This window comes from Callithrix jacchus, chromosome 14, assembly GCF_049354715.1.
Source record: "Callithrix jacchus isolate 240 chromosome 14, calJac240_pri, whole genome shotgun sequence".
In the NCBI taxonomy this organism is placed as follows: Eukaryota; Metazoa; Chordata; class Mammalia; order Primates; family Cebidae; genus Callithrix; species Callithrix jacchus.
This window is the reverse complement of record NC_133515.1, coordinates 81,586,588-81,604,557: the sequence shown is the minus strand read 5'-3', so window position 1 is coordinate 81,604,557 and position 17,970 is coordinate 81,586,588. Positions and strand designations below refer to the sequence as shown.

The window sequence follows — 17,970 nt, the reverse complement described above, 5'->3', positions numbered from 1 at the left end:
CGTCCCACTGGGTATCCCAAACGATCTGTCCCTGCAATCCCCTGGGCTGGGCTACTGTGCAAGTCTCGTTCAGTCTCAAGTCCAGCCCTCTCAAGTCTCAGGTTGCCGGTTCAACAAGGCACCCGGACATGCGCGCCCTGTGGGGATTGCTGGGTAGGGCCGGCCGCCGCCGCCCTGGCTGCCGGCTTCGCCAGGCAGACCTACTGCCTGGCGTCCCGTGTCTTTTTATACTTGGGAGTTTCCCCGTTCTGTGGGCAACAAAGATCAGTCTGGAAATGCAGCACTGACTCACCGTTTGTGGATTCAACGCGGGCTCCAATCCTGGGTTGTTCTCACAGCGCCATCTTGAGTCCCCTCTCCCGAGTAAGTATTTTTTGTAAGCATTTTTTAACTGGCTTTGGGTATGTGCTGTCACTTTTTTTTTTTTTTTTTAAGAATCGGGGTCCCACTATATTGTCCAGGTTGGTCTTGACCTCACTTCATGGGCTCAAGAGATTCTCCTGCCTCAGCCTCCTGAGTAGCTGGGATTCGTTTTCTCCTTTAAAGTTTTAAAGTAGCCCTGTCATGGATACATGACTTGATTTTTTTATGGTATACATTTTTTAACGTTTATTTTAGGTTCAGGGTACATGTAAAGGTTTGTTACACAGGTAAAATGTCATGGAGGTTCGTTGTACAGATTATTGCATCACCCAGGTGTGAAGCCCAGTACCCAGTAGTTACCTTTTCTGCTCCTCTCCTTCCTCCCACTCGCCACACGCTAGTGTCTGTTGTTTCCTTCATTGTGCTTATAAGTTCTTATCACTTAGCTGCCACTTACAAGTGAGAACATGTGGTATTTTGTTTTCTAATCCTGGGTTAGTTTGCTAAGGATAATAGCCTCCAGCTCCATCTGTGTTCCTCCAAAAGACATTTCATTCTTTTTTATGTCTGCATAGTATTCCATGGTGTATATATACTATTTGTTTTCGTCCAAACTTACGCCAAATCTCATTAATCTTCACAAGGTAGGAAAGTGTTCATTCATTACAAAATACTTTCTACTGAGTGCCAGGCGTTGTGTTCAATGTTGGGTCTGCCATTCTAGATAGCATTGTTTCTCTATTTTTAAATGAGGAACCTGGTTTCAGCAAAATAAAATGACTTAGCCAAGGTCACAGGCATGAGTAGAAGACCCAGTTCCTCTGATTCAGATCCCGTGTTCATTTCCACAAAATAAACCTGTAATTGAGTGGGGCTTTAGAAATCATCAAGTTCAGTGCTTTTACTTCATATATGAGAAAAGTAAGCTTTCTGCCCAGGTTTACAATGTACACATGGTGAAATGGGAATGGGAACTCAAATCCCCCAACACCCAGTGTATTGTTCTTACCCAAACAGATCATTTCAGATTAACTTATTGTATGTTTTTAGGTCATCTCTAAAACCCACTTTCTTCTCTGAAGGGCATGCTCTAAAATTTCTTCTTCACCTACTTCCCTCAGGGCACTGATAAGGGAAATTCTGACCAAATTTGTCTCCATGTTGACCTCAGGCACTTTAGTTATTGTTGAAACTTTATTTTTTTTTAAGAGAAGTAAGAAGTAAGTCTTTGTTTCCTTGTTTTGGGGGGATAAAAAGCTGGCTAAGTTGGCTGCTGTTTGATGATCAGCGAGACCAAACTCCAAATTCTTGTCCAGTTCCTCCCAGTTAGACCTTATTGCCCTCCATGAGTGATGATATTTTGCTGCCTCCTGTGGTTCCACTGCAGAATTACTTCAAAGGCCAGATAGTTCGGGCCATACATATATATATATTTTTGAAGCTACTTTGTGGTAGTGTTGGGAAGAGAGGAGATGAGAGGCCACATGACAGTGTGTTGGGTCACTGTGGATTTATGTTTAGAACTTTCCTCTGCAAAATGAGAGCTAAATACTCTTGAGGCCTGGCTGAATTGTTTTTGTATCATGAAAACTAAAATCTAGCTCTGAATTGGTTCCAAGAGATATAAACAATAAAAAGAGCTAAACAAGAGTCTCTGTTTCCTTAAAATAAGACTTTTGGTGGTTTTTTTTTTTTTTTTTAGATAGTCTCGCTATTGCTCAGTTTGGAGGGGAGTGGCTGTGATCTCTGCTCACTGCAACCTCTACCTCCCGGGTTCAAGTGATTCTTCAGCCTCAGCCTCCTGAGTAGCTAGGATGACAGATGCCTGTCACCATGCCTGGATAACTTTTTGTATTTTTAGTAGAGATGGGGTTTCACTGTGTTGTCCAGGCAGTCTCAAACACCTGGCCTCAGGCAGTCCATCCACCTCAGCCTCCCAAAGTGCTGGGAACATAGGCTTGAGCCAGATTTGGTTTTCTAAACACAAGTATGATGTCCTTTTCTAATTTATCAGGATGTTTTGAGGCCCCTTTACTGATTTGTCCTTTGATTTCCTGACAGCCCTTTTGTAAGGCTCATTCTGTAGTCAGAGCAAACAAACACGGGGCAAGGCCATCCTGCTCCTCTCTGGTCCTGCAAACTCCAGCTGAAAACGTGTTGCCTGACACTCTTATGGGCCCTCTTAGCAAATGCGTCCTGGACTCATGGTGAATCCATTGAGTCTGTCCTTGAAAGAGTCTGGCATTTGCCCTACTGCTAACTCAGGAAATTTGGAACTTTAGATGAACACTTTTAATAATGAAGAGCAAAAACAAAAACCATACTTGCATTCTCGTTTTATGTGATTTTAATATAGAACATCAGAATTCAAGATATGAGGCTACTCTGCACAAAATATACAATTTTTAAAATTTTTATTCTATTTTACACAGCTCATTTATAAATTAGCTATTTTATTTTTATGCTATTTTACACTTTCAGTATTAATTTTTAATGCTGACTTTAAGGTGTCTGGAATATATATGGATAAATATGTGTCTATTTAGAAAATGAACCATAATCTTAATATCATTTAAAAAATGGTATAGGAGGTTGCAAATGTCTAACTGAACTTCTGCCCTTTCCTTTCCAGGTTTTCTAAATAGCTTTGAGGAGTTACAGGCTGAGGAATGCGGCATCCTTAATGGATGTGAAAATGGTCGCTGTGTGAGGGTCCAGGAAGGTTACACCTGTGATTGCTTTGATGGGTATCACTTGGATACAGCCAAGATGACCTGTGTCGGTAAGAATGATGTGTGTTTTATGGGACATTAATTTTTCCTGATACCCTGTGTCTATAACTCAGTCAGTTGAGAACATTTAAGACAGATTTGCTGAGTTTCCGTTTGGGAAGATGAGGAAAATTCTGGAGCTCTACATTAATGCCATGGTTAAAATGGTAAATGTGTTCTGTATATTTTTACCACAGTTCTTTTTTTTTTTAGACTGAGTTTTGCTCTTATCACCTAGGCTGAAGTGCAGTGGGTGATCTCAACTCACTGAAACTTCTGCTTCCCAGGTCCAAACAGTTCTCCTGCCTCATCCTCCCAAGATTACAGGCATGCTTCACCACACCCAACTAATTCTGTAGTTTTAGTAGAGGTGGGGTTTCACCATCTTGGCCAGGCTGGTCTTGAACTCCTGACCTCAAGTGATCCCCACCCATCTTGGCCTCCCAAAGTTCTGGGATCACAGGCATGAGCTACCACACCCAGCCTACCACAATTCATTTTTAAAAGAAAGAGTTGGCATTTAATTTAGGAATCCATTTATCAATGAGGATTGGAAAAAAAAAAAGAATACAAATAGTGGTAACTTATTAATAAGTAAATATTGGAGGAAAGGCCAGAATATCCCAGGTAATTACTTTGACTCTTAAATTTAGCTTCTGAGGCCAGGTGCAGTGGCCTATAATCCCAGAACTTTGGGAGGCTGAGACAAGTGGATGACCTGAGATCAGGAGTTTGAGACCAGCCTGACCAACACGGAGAACCCCCGTCTCTACTAAAAATACAAAATTAGCCAGGCGTGGTGGCACACGTCTGTAATTCCAGCTACCTGGGAGGCTGAGGCAGGAGAATTGCTTTTACCTGGGAGGCAGAGGTTGTGATAAGCTGAGATCATGCCATTGCACTCCAACCTGGCCAACAAGAGTGAAACTCCATATCGGAAAAAAAAATTAGCTTTTGACTGCTGCAAGTAATGATTTCCTTGAATACTTGATACTTGCATAAGGGACTGTAGACATCTGCAAAAAATACAAATTCCTAGTAATCATTTGAATGAAACTCCTCCTAAAACTGTCATGTAGCCCTCCCTCTTACACTGAAAAGAACTGGAAACATACATTTAACCTTCCCTTTGTGACTTAGTGTTGTCTTTCAGGGCCTGTTTGCCACTTTGTTAAAAGACTCTTCTTGACTTGACTTTTTTTTAAGTTTTTCGTTTATTTTTCTTCTCCCTCTTGAAGCAGACTTTTGCCCACTTTACTTTTGTTAGTTTTAATCCATGGTGTGTCTGTAAAATAGGTAAACTAGGTTTGGTTTTGTTTATTTTTTTGTTTGTTTTATTTTGAGACAAAGTCTCACTCTGTCGCCTAGGCTGGAGTGCAGTGGTGTAATCTCACTGCAACCTGTGCCTCCTGGGTTCAAGTGATTCTCCTGCCTCAGCCTCCTGAGCAACTGGGACCACAGGCATGCACCACCATGCCCAGCTAATTTCTGCATTTTTTAATAGAGATGGGGTTTTACCATACTGGCCAGGCTGGTCTCAAACTCTTGACCTCGTGATCTGCCCGCCTCAGCCTCCCCGAGTGCTGGGATTACAGGTGTGAGTCACCACTCCCAGCCTGGTGGTAACCTACATTCTTAACAGATGTTTCAAGTGAGTGAGAGCCTAAATGGATCTCATGTAGAAAGAGGTCTGCGAATGTTACTGAAGCTTTAGAGAGGCTGTGTGGAAAGCTCTCTGCTTACCTATCTGGTTCCTCTTGACAAATCTAGCATTCCTCCATACCTATGGGAAGGAATTTGGAGATAATATAGTTCCTTTAACTTTCTTGAAGTTCTACTAGAAAATGGCAAGCTCACAAAATGCTCATGTTGTGCTAAATAACAGGGAAAGAAATTCTAGAACTTCTGTGATAATCTACCTCTTTAAGAGCTAAAAAATCACCTTTATCTTGATTGAAGCAACAATGGGAAAGTTTACTTGGGATAAGCTTGGTCAGGGGAAGGGCAGCATTTAGACTGCCTCAGTGCCTCAGGTGAGCCTCAGGTAGGTTATGAGTCCTCACAGAGCAATATCGAAGATTGTTTACCCACATGGTTTGACTTATTGCAGATGTAAATGAATGCAATGAGTTGAACAACCGGATGTCTCTCTGCAAGAACGCCAAGTGCATTAACACCGAAGGTTCCTACAAGTGTTTGTGTCTGCCAGGCTACGTACCTTCTGACAAGCCGAACTACTGCACTCCGTTGAATACCGCCTTGAATTTAGAGAAAGACAGTGACCTGGATTGAAAAAGAATCTACATAACCTAAGCCTATATACTCTGCACTGTGTAAAGGTAAAGGGAGAAATGTATTATACTTGAGACATTGCACCTAACCCAGAAGGTTGGAAATAGAGAAACAGCATGGAGTTGCAAGTCCTCTGAAGACAATGAGAGGATTTAGGATGAGCCTGACAGGTGGCAGACCAAATGGACATTTCTCTGAAAAACCAGTATATATAGCTGTTCATATGTAAAAAATCAATGGTAAAGAGGTGGAACAGTGCTGTTATTTTAAACAGAAGGTTGTATTATTATGTTGTTTTGGTTTTTTACTATTGCTTGATTAAATTTGGCATTTAAATAGTGGTGGAAATATTTTATGTAATTTTCATTCTTTTGGTTGTGCAGTTCCTTAGCTACTGTTTTCCTTTTACTTCAGTTCTTTTAAAATCTCAAATGAAAAAGTCTTCAATAAAATATTGTTAAGCTGTATTATAAGTATTGTTACACAGGGTTATGAGATTCCTGGCCTGGAGCATTTTTGAAATTCAAATTGTCCTGTGGAGCAGGCAGTGATTTTGTTTCAAAACTTTTATACACATTTGGAGAAAAGTACTTTATATTTTCAGTGTTTTGTCTGATTTTAATGTCCTTTTCAGCCAAGCTGCTAGCAGGTGTCACTTGGATCCCTTTCCTTCGTTGAAATGGAAGAGTTTATAAGCTTACATTAGTATTGTAATATGTAAAGTAAGCCCAACAAAAATTTTTAAAAATTTGATGATCCCCAATATATCATTGTATGTTAAAGTGAAATAAATCACCATTTTTGTAGAAAAAATATACCTGAGAGTAATTGTCAATGAGTACACGTGTAAAAGTTGTATCCCACTCTCCCCACTTTTATTTTTACCAGTGGCCTTCTGTTAATGTAGAGTCTTTTACAAGTTAATCATTAAATTCGTTAGATCTTGTTATGGGCTAAATTGTTTCCCCTAACATCCATATGTTGGAATTTTAACCTCTAATACTTCAGAAAATGACTCTATTTGGAGATCAGATCTTTAATGAGGTAATTAAGGGTAATGAGGTCATTGGGGTGGCCCTTGCCCAATATGGCTGCTGTCCTTGTGTTACCCATAGAAGGGATCCCAGTTACTGGTGATGAACCGGGAAGGTTTGCAGCAACCTCTGTTCTTGCCTCCTCAGAAGACAGAATTTGACTGAGGGGCATATGGCAGAAAAAGAGATGAGGCAAGTTTCATGGCAGAAATGGAAGTTTATTTAAACAGGTTTTAGAACAGGAAAGAAAAGAAGGTTCACTTGGAAGAGACCCAAGTGGGCACCTGAAGGTCAAGTGTAGTGTTTAACCTTGAACCTAGGACTTCCTTTTTTTTTTTTTTTTTTTGAGACAGAGTGGTGTCATCTCGGCTGTCTGCAAACGCCGCCCTCACGTTCAAGCGATTCTCCTGCCTCAGACTTCTGAGTAGCTGGTATTAGAGGCACACGCCACCATGCCCAGCTAATTTTTGTACTTTTGGTAGACACGGGTTTCACCATATTGGCCACGCTGATCTCAAACTCCTGACCTCATGATCCACCCTCCTCAGCCTCCCAAAGTGCTGGGATTACAGGCTTAAGCCACTGCGTCTGGCCCCCCTGCTTTGTTTGTTTGTTTGTTTTGAGACAGAGTCTTGCTCTGTCACCCAGGCTGGAGTGCAGTGGTGCAATCTCAGCTCACTGCAACCTCAGCCTCCCAGGTTTCAGCAATTCTCCTGCCTCAGCCTCCAGAGTAACTGGGACTACAGCTGTGCGCCACCATGCCTGGGTAAGTTTTCGTATTTTTAGTACAGACAGGGTTTCACCGTGTTAGCCAGGATGGTCTCCATCTCCTGACCTCGTGATCTGCCCGCCTCGGCCTCCCAAAGTGCTGGCTCCCTCGTGAGCCACTGCGCCTGGCCGAACCTAGGACTTTATAGGCTAGCCCCTTTCCCATGATTCTTCCTGTAGAGTGTGCTGCCTGCACACACAGCGCCCTCCGTACACTTGGGAAATAAGCACACACAGTGTTAGGAAGCCGTCCACATGCTCATCTGAGGCATTCTTCCCTTTTCTGGTGCTCTGCCCCTGGAAAGCTATACTCCACCATTTTATCCTTCATGCAAACACCCAAGAAGTTGCATCTCTTTAGCTCCTGCATTCAGTTCACACCTCAGTGCAACAGGTGTGGACCATGGAGAAATGGCCTCTCCCTGGCCCCGGCAGCCAGTGACCACTTTTAGAGAGCCAATGTGATCATTGCTGAACCATCACCTGACAACCCTAGAGGGTCAGGGAAGAACCCTCTCCTGCCCCCCTCATGCCTGTCTAACTACCTGCAACACTTACAAGAAGAGATTAGGACACAGATACACGGGAAAGACCCCGTGAAGACAGGGAGACAGTGGCCATCGACAAGCCAAGAAGACAGGCCTCGGAAGAAATGAACACTGCCGAAACTTTGAACTCAAACAGCCTCCAGATTTTCTGTGGTTTAAGCCACCCAGTTTCTGGTACTTCGTTATGGCAGCCCTAGCAAACTAATACAAATATATATCACAGGAAAAATGAATAACAGCTTTCACAGTTCCAGTCCCTGCTTACACAACTGCAGTAATGCCATTGTTTCATAACTTTAGCTGAAATTCACTTTTACTTGAAAAAGCATCTGAGTTTTTAAAAACCAACTACAGGCTGGGCGTGGTGGCTAACACCTGTAATCCCAGCACTTTGGGAGGCTGAGGTGGGCGGATCACAGGGTCAGATGATCAAGACTAGCCTCTGTAACACGGTGAAACCCTGTCTCTACGAAAAATACAAAAAAATTAGCCAGGTTGGTGGCATGCGCCTATAGTCCCAGCTATTTAGGAGACTGAGGCAGGAGAATCACTTGAACTCGGGAGGCAAAGGTTGCAATGAGCTGAGCTGGCGCCACTGCACTCCAGCTTGGGCAACAGAGTGAGACTCCGTCTCAACAACAAAATAAAAAAGAAATGATAAACATCAGTTCTATGGGATAATTGGACCAGTTTCAGTGTCAACTTCTAACCTATAGAACTGAGGATAACAAATATATATTGTTTGAAGCCACTGAATTTGCAGTGACAGAAAGCTAATACAATATCAAAGCTTCATATCTTACCTGCCTCTTGCAATGTCTTGAAGCTGATGTTTGTATAGGAGAATCGTGTGATCAGTTTCCAGCTATTTCCAGTTCCCGGCATGTGCTCTTAATGCATTTTCACAGTGCCTTTCCCATCTAGACCTTGTTTTCATCTAGTGTTATGCAAGTCCCAAAAATGTACAGCAAGTGTCTACAACTGTACAGAAGAAAGCCGGGTATGTGTGAGAAAAACAAACATGGAAGAGAAGATACTACTGCACACAAAGCAACTTTGATCACCAAGAGATGTTTTAAGCCTTTTACATTCTAACATGAGAGTTTTACTGCATTTCCATTGTCTTTGAAGGAAATTAAGGGATTTGACTGAGATGTATCATGAATTCTATTAGCATTTTCACACAGCACATTTTCATTTTTACAGATTACTGATAGTAAGTAGGAGATGTCTGTACATAACGAAAATACATAGCTTGCTTTATTTATTTTATTTTTTGGAGACAGAGTCTCGCTGTGTTGCCCAGGCTGGAGGGCAGTGGCATGGTCTCCACTTACTGCAACCTCTGCCTCCCAGGTTCAAGTGATTCTCCCACCTCAGCCTCTTGAGTAGCTGGAATTACAGGCATGAGCCATCACCCCCAGCTGATTATTATATTTTTAGTAGAGATGAGGTTTCACCATATTGGCCAGGCTGGTCTTGAACTCCTAACTGCAAGTGATGTACTGCCTCCCCCCATCCCCACCGGCCTCCCAATGTGCTAAGATTGCAGGAGTGAGCCGCCACACCTAGCTGAAAATACATAGCTTTAAATGTGACTATTTTTAAGTGAGTTTTGTTGCATAAAGTTTGTTTCATAGCCCTCTTTTTGTGATATATAAGATTCTTTTAGCTCCTTTCGGAAGTTACTGTAATTTAAGGCTTAATGCTGGTTGCCCTCACACAAGGTTTGGGATTCTGTAGCAGTAGTCCTAGTTCTTTGGTCATAAAGAGACAGGCACATGGTAAGATATAGTCTAGCCATTCATTTGACATGTATTTTCCAGCTGCACTTAAGCATCTTATACCCAGGTAAGAGCCGTTTCTCTTCCCCTGCCCACCCATGGAACTGGTCTCCGTACCTTAAAATATTATCAGTAATATTTTATTCATTTGTCCTAAAATCAAATGTCATTCAAAAAAAAAAAAACTCAATCTGGCCATCTGATTTAAACCTATGTAGTTCGAAGTTATGTTCTTCAGATTTGCCCTGCTAGTTGAAATGAGCACCAAGTACTGATCTAACGAAACCCTTAAATGTATCAAAGTTCTTCTGTACAACTTCGTATTTCCATTTCAAAAAGTTTATAGATACAAAAGCATAGTATATAGTATTTTCACACAGACTTTCTTACTCTAAAATTGTACTTTAATTCTGGTAAATCTGAATGTCTCCTTTTGCCAGAAATATGCATAAGAAATGAGGTTCAAGACTATTTCATCTGAGTCAACAGCCTTAGTTTCATGTACTACATCTATGTCAGTGTTTCATGTACTACTTTGTGGAGGCAACCTGTAGCTGACCAGACTGTGCTACTCTAAATATGCTTTACTGGCACAGTAATTATTTTGAAAAACACAGACAGTGGAGGCTCTCAAAATAGCGTAAGATACTTTTTTTTTGAGATGGAGTCTCCCTCTGTCACCCAGGCTGGAGTGCAGTGGTGAGATCTCGGCTGACTGCAACCTCCACCTCCTGGGTTCAAGTGATTCTCCTGCCTTAGCCTCCAGAGCAACTGGGACTACAGGCACGTGCCACTGTGCCCTGCCAATTCTTTGTATTTTTAGTAGAAACAGGGTTTCACCATATTGGCCAAGCTGGTCTCGAACTTCTGACCTCATGATCCACCCGCCTCGGCCTCCCAAAGTGCTGGGATTATAGGCATGAGCCACCACACCAGGCCCAAGATACTTTTTTCTATAAGGAAAATTTATAAAGGAAATTTCCATTCATGAGGGTATTTTCCTCCCTGTACCAGAAAGATGATGGCCCTGGGACTTAACCTTGCATAATAAGCCAGACAGTTTGATCTTCTCATAACCTGCCTCCTCCATAGCTTTCTTCCTTTATTTTAGCTGAAGATGGCATTTAATCAAGCCCAAATTCTAAGCCTTCCATGTACATATGAGATACACATGTTAATATACATCTATTTGTTTTTCACTTTAAAATCTGCCTTTTGTTACAAGGGCCCCAGTGGAGAATTGAGAAGGGCAGAGGAACAGGGATTCCCTCCCCTCATCTACAAGACCATAACCATAGATTTATGAATTGCTCTAATTACTTGCAGCACTAAAATTCTATAATGCTACTCTCTCCAGCTTTCAAAGAAAAATGACATAAATATGTCCTAGAGCACCTATTATATGCTGCTCATAATCTTTGGCAAGAAGAAGAAGAAAATAGAAATGGTTGCCAAGATCAATAGCAAAGTGACCGGTAATGGCAATTATGAGAAAAAGGGAATAGGGAAGGTATCACCTGCAAAGTGCAAGGGATAAATCACATTCTGATAAAGAAGACATGTCTTGGGGAAAAAAGCTCCCTGAGTTAGGATAAAACACTTACAGTCATCACAGGAATGTGAGAGTCCTTGGGCCAGCTTTTACTTCCTTTAAGAGTATGGGTTGGGCCGGGCATGGTGGCTCACGCCTGAAATCCCACCACTTTGGGAGGCTGAGGCGGGCAGATCTCAAGGTCAGCAGTTCAAGACAGCCTGACCAACATAGTGAAACTTCTGTCTCTACTAAAAATACAAAAGTTAGCCAGGTGTGGTGCACCTGTAATCCCAGCTACTCAGAAGACTGAGGCAGGAAAATCACTTGAACCTGGGAGGCAGAGGTTGCAGTTAGCCGAGATCACACCACTGCACTCCAGCCTGGGCAACAGAGCCAGATTCTATCTCAAAAGAAAAAAGAGTATGGTTTGGTCGTTACCAAAAGAAGAGGTGAGACTGTCTGGGGAACTTCAGTGCCAGCAAAATCAGTGTGGCTGGAGCAGAAAGAGAACCCAGGGGGAGCAGTAAGTTATGCTCTCAAAAAAGCCTTATTATGTGATGTTTATGGGTGAGGGCCTACTAAGATGTCTTTAAAGTTCCCCTTCAACCTTTAGTCATCTCAACTTTCTCAGCCCCATTCCCAGACATTTCTTTGAATGTGAATATTTTTTCTGCTGTCAGTAAGCAAACTTCTGTCTTCCTCTCCGTAGGAATTGTCCCCCGGGTTCCTTCCCTTGTGGCGTTAATAGTTCTCTGCAGGTTACCTTAAACTATAAAAATCCCAGACCCTTCTAAGGCACATACAGAACAGGATGTCATGTTGCTCCTAAGCCCCACCTGGAATGTCCTGCTCTTAGAAGAGAAAACAGCCCTTTTCCTCTCACCATTTGCAGAGGCCCAACGAGCAAAAGAAAAAAAAAAGGATAACGAGATGTTCCTAAGGAAATGGCAAGGGGGAGGGCTTTGGGAAACCTGCCCAGCTGGGTTCAATTTCAGCATCCTTCCTTTAAGACCAAGAAATTCGTAGCAGGTGGGCTCCTGGGAGCGTTGCATACTCACTAAGGTGCGCAGCCACCCAAGGATAGAGAGGAAACAGAGAAGGAAGAAGCTGAAAAGGAGAAAATGGTTCGTACGGAACTTTCCCCTGTAGGAGAACTGGGTAGGCACTAATTTGCCTCTGCTAAGATTTTAATAATGAAAAGGAGTTGCTGTTATTTCATTTATTTTCTAAACATTTGTTAAATGCTTATTTTGTACCAGGCATGGTGCTAGCCCCTGGGACTATGGAAATGAATAGTTATCTTTGACCCCATAGCTAGCTCAGAAGATAGATGGGAGCCCACCTAACCAAAAGGCAGTAAGGTAAGTACAGGAATTAACAGAACCTAGAATTCAGTGTTATGGGAACAAAGGGGAACCAACTGATTCTACCCTGGGGGTGGGGGGCTGTGGAGCACTCGGGGATGTAGAAGTCTCAAAGAGAAGATGAAGTAATTGGAATTGTATGGGCTTAAAGTTCAGTAGGAAAAAGAAAACCACACAGCCACTTCACCTGCCCCTTCCTTTTTTGTCAAAGAATGTCTGATCTTCCAGAAATAGCACTGGACTTGGCATCTCAAAGCACCTACCTGGGTCCCAATTTCTTTTTATTTATTTATTTTGAGACAGAGTTTCACTCTTGTCACCTAGGCTGGAGTGCAGTGGCACAATCTCTTACTGCAACCTCTGCCTCCTAGATTCAAGAAGATTCCCCTGCCTCAACCTCCCAAGTAGCTGGGATTACAGGCATGCACCACCATACCCAGCTAATTTTTTATATTTTTAGTAGAGATGGGTTTCTCCATGTTGGTCAGGCTGGTCTCGAACTCCCAACCTCAGGTGATCTGCCGCCGCAGCCTCCCAAAGTGGTGGGATTACAGGTATGAGCCACCACGCCCAGCGGGGCCCTAGTTTCTGCCTCTGCCATGGCCAGCTATATGAACTCGAACAAGTCCCTTTTTATCTTGTCATTTTTTCAGTCAGTAATGTGAACTCTGAAATCTCTACTGTGTCAAAAATCATCAAATTCTTTTTATCAAATAATCTTTTTTCCAAACCTGTTTTCTTTTCCTTTTTTTTTTTTTTTTTTTTTTTTTTTTGAGACAGAGTTTCGCTCTTGTTACCCAGACTGGAGTGCAAGGGCACAATCTCGGCTCACTGCAACCTCTGCCTCCTGGGTTCAGGCAATTCTCCTGCCTCAGCCTCCTGAGTAGCTAGGATTACAGGCACCCGCCACCATGCCCAGCTAATTTTTTGTATTTTTAGTTGACACAGGGTTTCACCATGTTGACCAGGATGGTCTCGATCTCTTGACCTCGTGATCCACCCGCCTCGGCCTCCCAAAGTGCTGGGATTACAGGCGTGAGCCCCAAACCTGTTTTCTTAACCCTAGTTTGCTACCTTAGAATGGCTTAACCAAACCCTTGAGCTATAGCCATTCTCTGCAGAGCTGGGTGTTCCAAATGGACATTCCATAGATGCATAAAAACATTGTCCCCTGCTGGGACAATGCAGGGGCATTCTGTGAATTACAGCTTCAACATTCGAAAGACTTGACATGAGAAAGATGGACTGGATTCTTAATCCACTGGTATTTTGACAAGAATTTTCAACTTTTGCCAATGTAAAAAAAAAAAAAAAAAGCTTCTTTAAATGCAGTTTTAAATGTCTTAAATTTCTGAGTGATTTTTAAAAAATATTTAGAAATTTTAGCCATCCATTTGTGCAGATTTTTCACTGATGGTGACTATTAGCAATCCGAGAGATTAAATTAAAAGTCTTGATCAGGAACTGCAGGTAGTCATTTCAAAGATAAAACCTATTTAAAAGTTTGCAGATGTAAGCTCAAGTTTCTCAATAACACTTTAAAAATAACTTTTTAAGGAAGTGTTATAAAATTTCCAATATTTAAGTTTATACCTACTATGTAATCTTAATTTTTAGAAGTATTATATAAAGAAAATTTAATTTTTTTTAACCAAGCTCCACTTAAAGACCTCGAATCCCCTCCCATTAATCCCAGTCTGCCAAATAGACATCCCATGAAACAGATGTTTTGCCAACCTGTGAAAAACATTGGGAAGCATTATTTTAGGGTGGATACCCATGGATGGAACAGATCATTTTATTCAATAGTCATCCTTTCCCTTTCTGATCTGCAGAGACTGCTGTGCTATAAATGTTCATCCATGCATAGGTCTGTTTCCAAGCTCTGTGTTCAATTCCATCACTTTTCTTCTATCTGTGCATCAATGCTATACCGTTTTCATTATTGTGGCTTTTTTATAAGTCTTCATTTTTGATAAGGCAAATTCCTCTACCTTTTTTAGGAGTGTGCTCATTCTTTGATTTTTAAATAATTAATTAGCAGACTTTATTTCTTGAGCAGTTTTACATGTATAGAAAAATTGTGGGGAAAGTATAGGTGGTTCTCATAGCCCCTCGCCCCCACTGCCACCTCCAGGTTCCGTCTAATATCTTACATTAGTGTAACACATTTGTTACAATGGATGAGCCTCTGTTGATACTTACTAAAGTTTATAGTTTACACTAAGGTTCTTTGTGTTCTACATTGATGGGTTTTGACGAATGTATAATTACATGTATTCACCAATATATCACACATAGTAGTTTCACTGTCCTCAAATCCCCTGTGCTCCACCTATTCATCTGACCCTCCCTCACTTCCCCACCACCCAAACCCCTGGCAACCACTGATCTTTTTACTGTCTCCATAGTCTTGTCCAAAAAATGTGGTTGGAATCAAACCGTATGTAGTGTTTTCAGATTGGCTTTTTTCACTTAACAATATGCACTTACGGTTCCTCCACTTCTTTTCATGGCTTAATAGATCGTTTCTTTTAAGTGCTGAAATTATTCAGCATTTTATAGATGTATCACAGTTTATCCACTCACCTATTAAAGAACATCTTTGTTGCTTCAAAGTTTTGGCAATTAGGAATAAGGTTATTCTCAACACCTGCATGCAGGTTCTTGTGTAGATGTGTTTCCAGCTTATTTGAGTAAATACTAAGGAGTACATATGGTTCCTGGCTGTATAATAAGAATATGTTTAGTTATGTAAGAAGCTGCTAAAATGTCTTCCAGAGTAGCTGTACCATTTTGCATTCCCGCTAAGAATGAATGAGCATTCCTGTTGCTCCCTACCTTTGTCAGAATTTGGTGGTGTCAGTGTTTTGGATTTTAGCCATTCCAATAGGTGTGTTGTGGTATCTCACTGTTTTAATTTGCAACTCCCTAATGACATGCTATAGAACACCTTTTCATTACGTATATCTTCCTTGGTAAAGTATTGTATCTTTTCAGGTCTTTTGTCCATTTTTTTTAATTGCGTTGTTCATTTTCTTATTGTCAGGTTTTAGGAGTTCTCTGTATACTTTGGATATATCTTTTACCAGATATGTTTTACAATGATTTTCTCCCAGTCCGTGGCTTGTCTTTTTATTCTCTTAAACCCATTGCTTTTTATAAATTTAGGATCTGTTTGTTAAGTTTAAAAAAAAAAACCCTGTTTGGATTTTTATTAGAATTACATTGACTCTATAGATAGTTTTGAGGAAAATAACATCTTTATAATATTGAGTCTTCTGGTCCATGACATTTATTTAGATTTCATTTAATATTTGTCATAAATATTTATAATTTTCTTCATAGAGTTTTTTACTAATATTTTAGATTTATTCTAAGTATAATATTTTGTTTTATAGTCTACTCAGTGCCAAAAGTCACAGATACTTACATTTTATTTGTTTTTATTTTTTTGAGACAGAGTCTTACTCTGTCACCCAGGCTACAGTACAGTGGTGTGATCTTGGCTCACTGCAACCTCCACCTCCTGAGGTTAAGCGATTCTCCTGCCTTAGTCTCCCAAGTAGCTGGGATTACAGGTGTGCACCACCACACCCCACTAATTTTTATACTTTTATGAAAATTAGTATGGAGAGATGCAGTTTTGCCATGTTGGCCAGGCTGGTCTCAAAATTCTGACCTCAGGCAATCTGCTCGCCTCAACCTCCCAAAGTGCTGGGATGACAGGCGTGAGCGACAACACCCGGTGGAAATATTTCTCTTTAACCATGTGATATTATACATTTTTAGAATCAGTAGAATATCGTTGCATAAGCATAACCAGTGGTTTCCATCTCAACACCCACATATAGTATACTGTATCTATAGAATCATTTTAAAAACTGTTTAAAACAAGTGGAAAGAAAACTATTTCAATTTTTCCCTCCAGAATTTCCTTGTAAAACTGGCATGCCCTATATTTCAGTAAATAAATAAATATAGATATAGATTAAATATAGATGTTGACCTTTTATTGGATGCCAACTGTGTGCCTTCATCTTCACATTCTTATGAATTATATGTAGATTTTGCACAGCATTCTCTGGAAGTTATTATTATTTTTTTGTTTTGTTTTGTTTTGGTCTGGGCCAGTCCCTGGGAACCAGCTGCTTAAGCCAGTGGGTACAAGCAAAACTCTGTGGTCTCTGTGCCCTTACCCATTGGCACTGCTTCAAATGACTACAAACCTGCAGGAGAAAACAAACAGAGATCTGGATGGTGTTTGTTTTTGATGTCAAGGAATGAGGTCACTGCCTGAGACTATGACTTTGAGTAAATTGGTCGATGGGCACAGAAAAGTCAAAACCTGGCTAAGAGGCCACACCATTAGCACACAGAGAACAGCGTATGTATATTTCAAAAGCAGGAAACTTTGGCCAGGATGGTGGCTCATGCTGGTAATCCCAGCACTTTGGGAGGCCGAGGTGGGCAGATCACAAGGTCAAGAGATCAAGACCATCCTGGCCAACATGGTGAAACCCAATCTCTACTAAAAGTACAAAAATTAGCCAGGCATGGTGGCACACACCTGTAGTCCCAGCTACTTGGGAATCTGAGGCAGGAGAATCACTTGAACCTGGGAGGTGGAGATTGCTGTAAGCCCAGATTGCGCCACTGTACTCCAGCCTGGCAACAGAGCAAGACTCTGTCTCAAAAAAAAAAAAACACACACACAAAACTGGAAACAACACTTTTATGGGCTTTGGGTAAACTGGATGGTGTTTGTCAAGGCTAAAAAGTGCACTTTGTAAAACATGCATGCTATGCTTGAGCTGATCACTTTTCTTTTAGACTAAATCTGGTGATAATAGTTTTATTTTTTTCTCCAGTGGGTTGGCAAAGGCACTTGCTTGTTTAGTATCAGTGAGTTAGGGTTCTCCATTCCTTTTTTTGTTTGTTTCCATAGGCTGTAAGCCATCCAGCTAGGAGCCAACAGTTATAAAAGCACAGATAAAAAATAACTTGGAAATGGCCAGTTGGGACTTAAAGGTGAATCTGTGAGGTTCATCTCCATAGGGTGTGAATATGCGGTGTGCTTGGGAAAGCAAGGCAGGGCTTTAGTGTGCCGGCAACAGGATGGCGTTAATGAGGCAGATTCTCCCCTCATCAAGTAATTCTTAAACCGGAAGCTTATGGAAGCCTAGGATCTTCTTCAGGATCACAAGAGGACCAATTGAAGTTATTACTTTCAAAATCAAGAAAACACAGTACAAACTAGTATGGTAAGCTAGCATTGCAGGTTAGTCATTGAGCTTGAATGAATGGGTTTGGGACTTGGCAGTGGAAAACATAAAGACTGACTGTGGACTTTGTATCATATTTGCCTGAGAGCTCCACCACTGGATGGCAGTAAACATCCTTGGATTCCTGTGTATTCTGTCATTTTCCTTCTATTCATTAACTAGCCCTTTCTGTCCATTTAAAAGTGCCATACTTTTACAGTTAACTTTGACTAGAACACCTTAATGTG

At 41.3% G+C, this 17,970-nt stretch overlaps 1 protein-coding gene across 17 annotated transcripts in view; it reads left to right on the top strand.

Annotated features, from left to right (window-relative positions):
• The window catches only part of LTBP1 (latent transforming growth factor beta binding protein 1), a 466,293-nt gene extending 460,054 nt beyond the window's left edge, over positions 1–6,239 (top strand). For all 17 annotated transcript variants that reach the window (XM_078349509.1, XM_078349510.1, XM_078349508.1 and 14 more), the window contains 2 exons: positions 2,996–3,145; positions 5,245–6,239. In XM_078349509.1, coding sequence (XP_078205635.1) covers positions 2,996–3,145; positions 5,245–5,426 — 332 coding nt within the window. In that variant the 3' untranslated portion in view covers positions 5,427–6,239. The remainder of the gene's footprint in view (positions 1–2,995; positions 3,146–5,244) is intronic.
• The last annotated feature ends 11,731 nt before the right edge of the window (positions 6,240–17,970 follow it).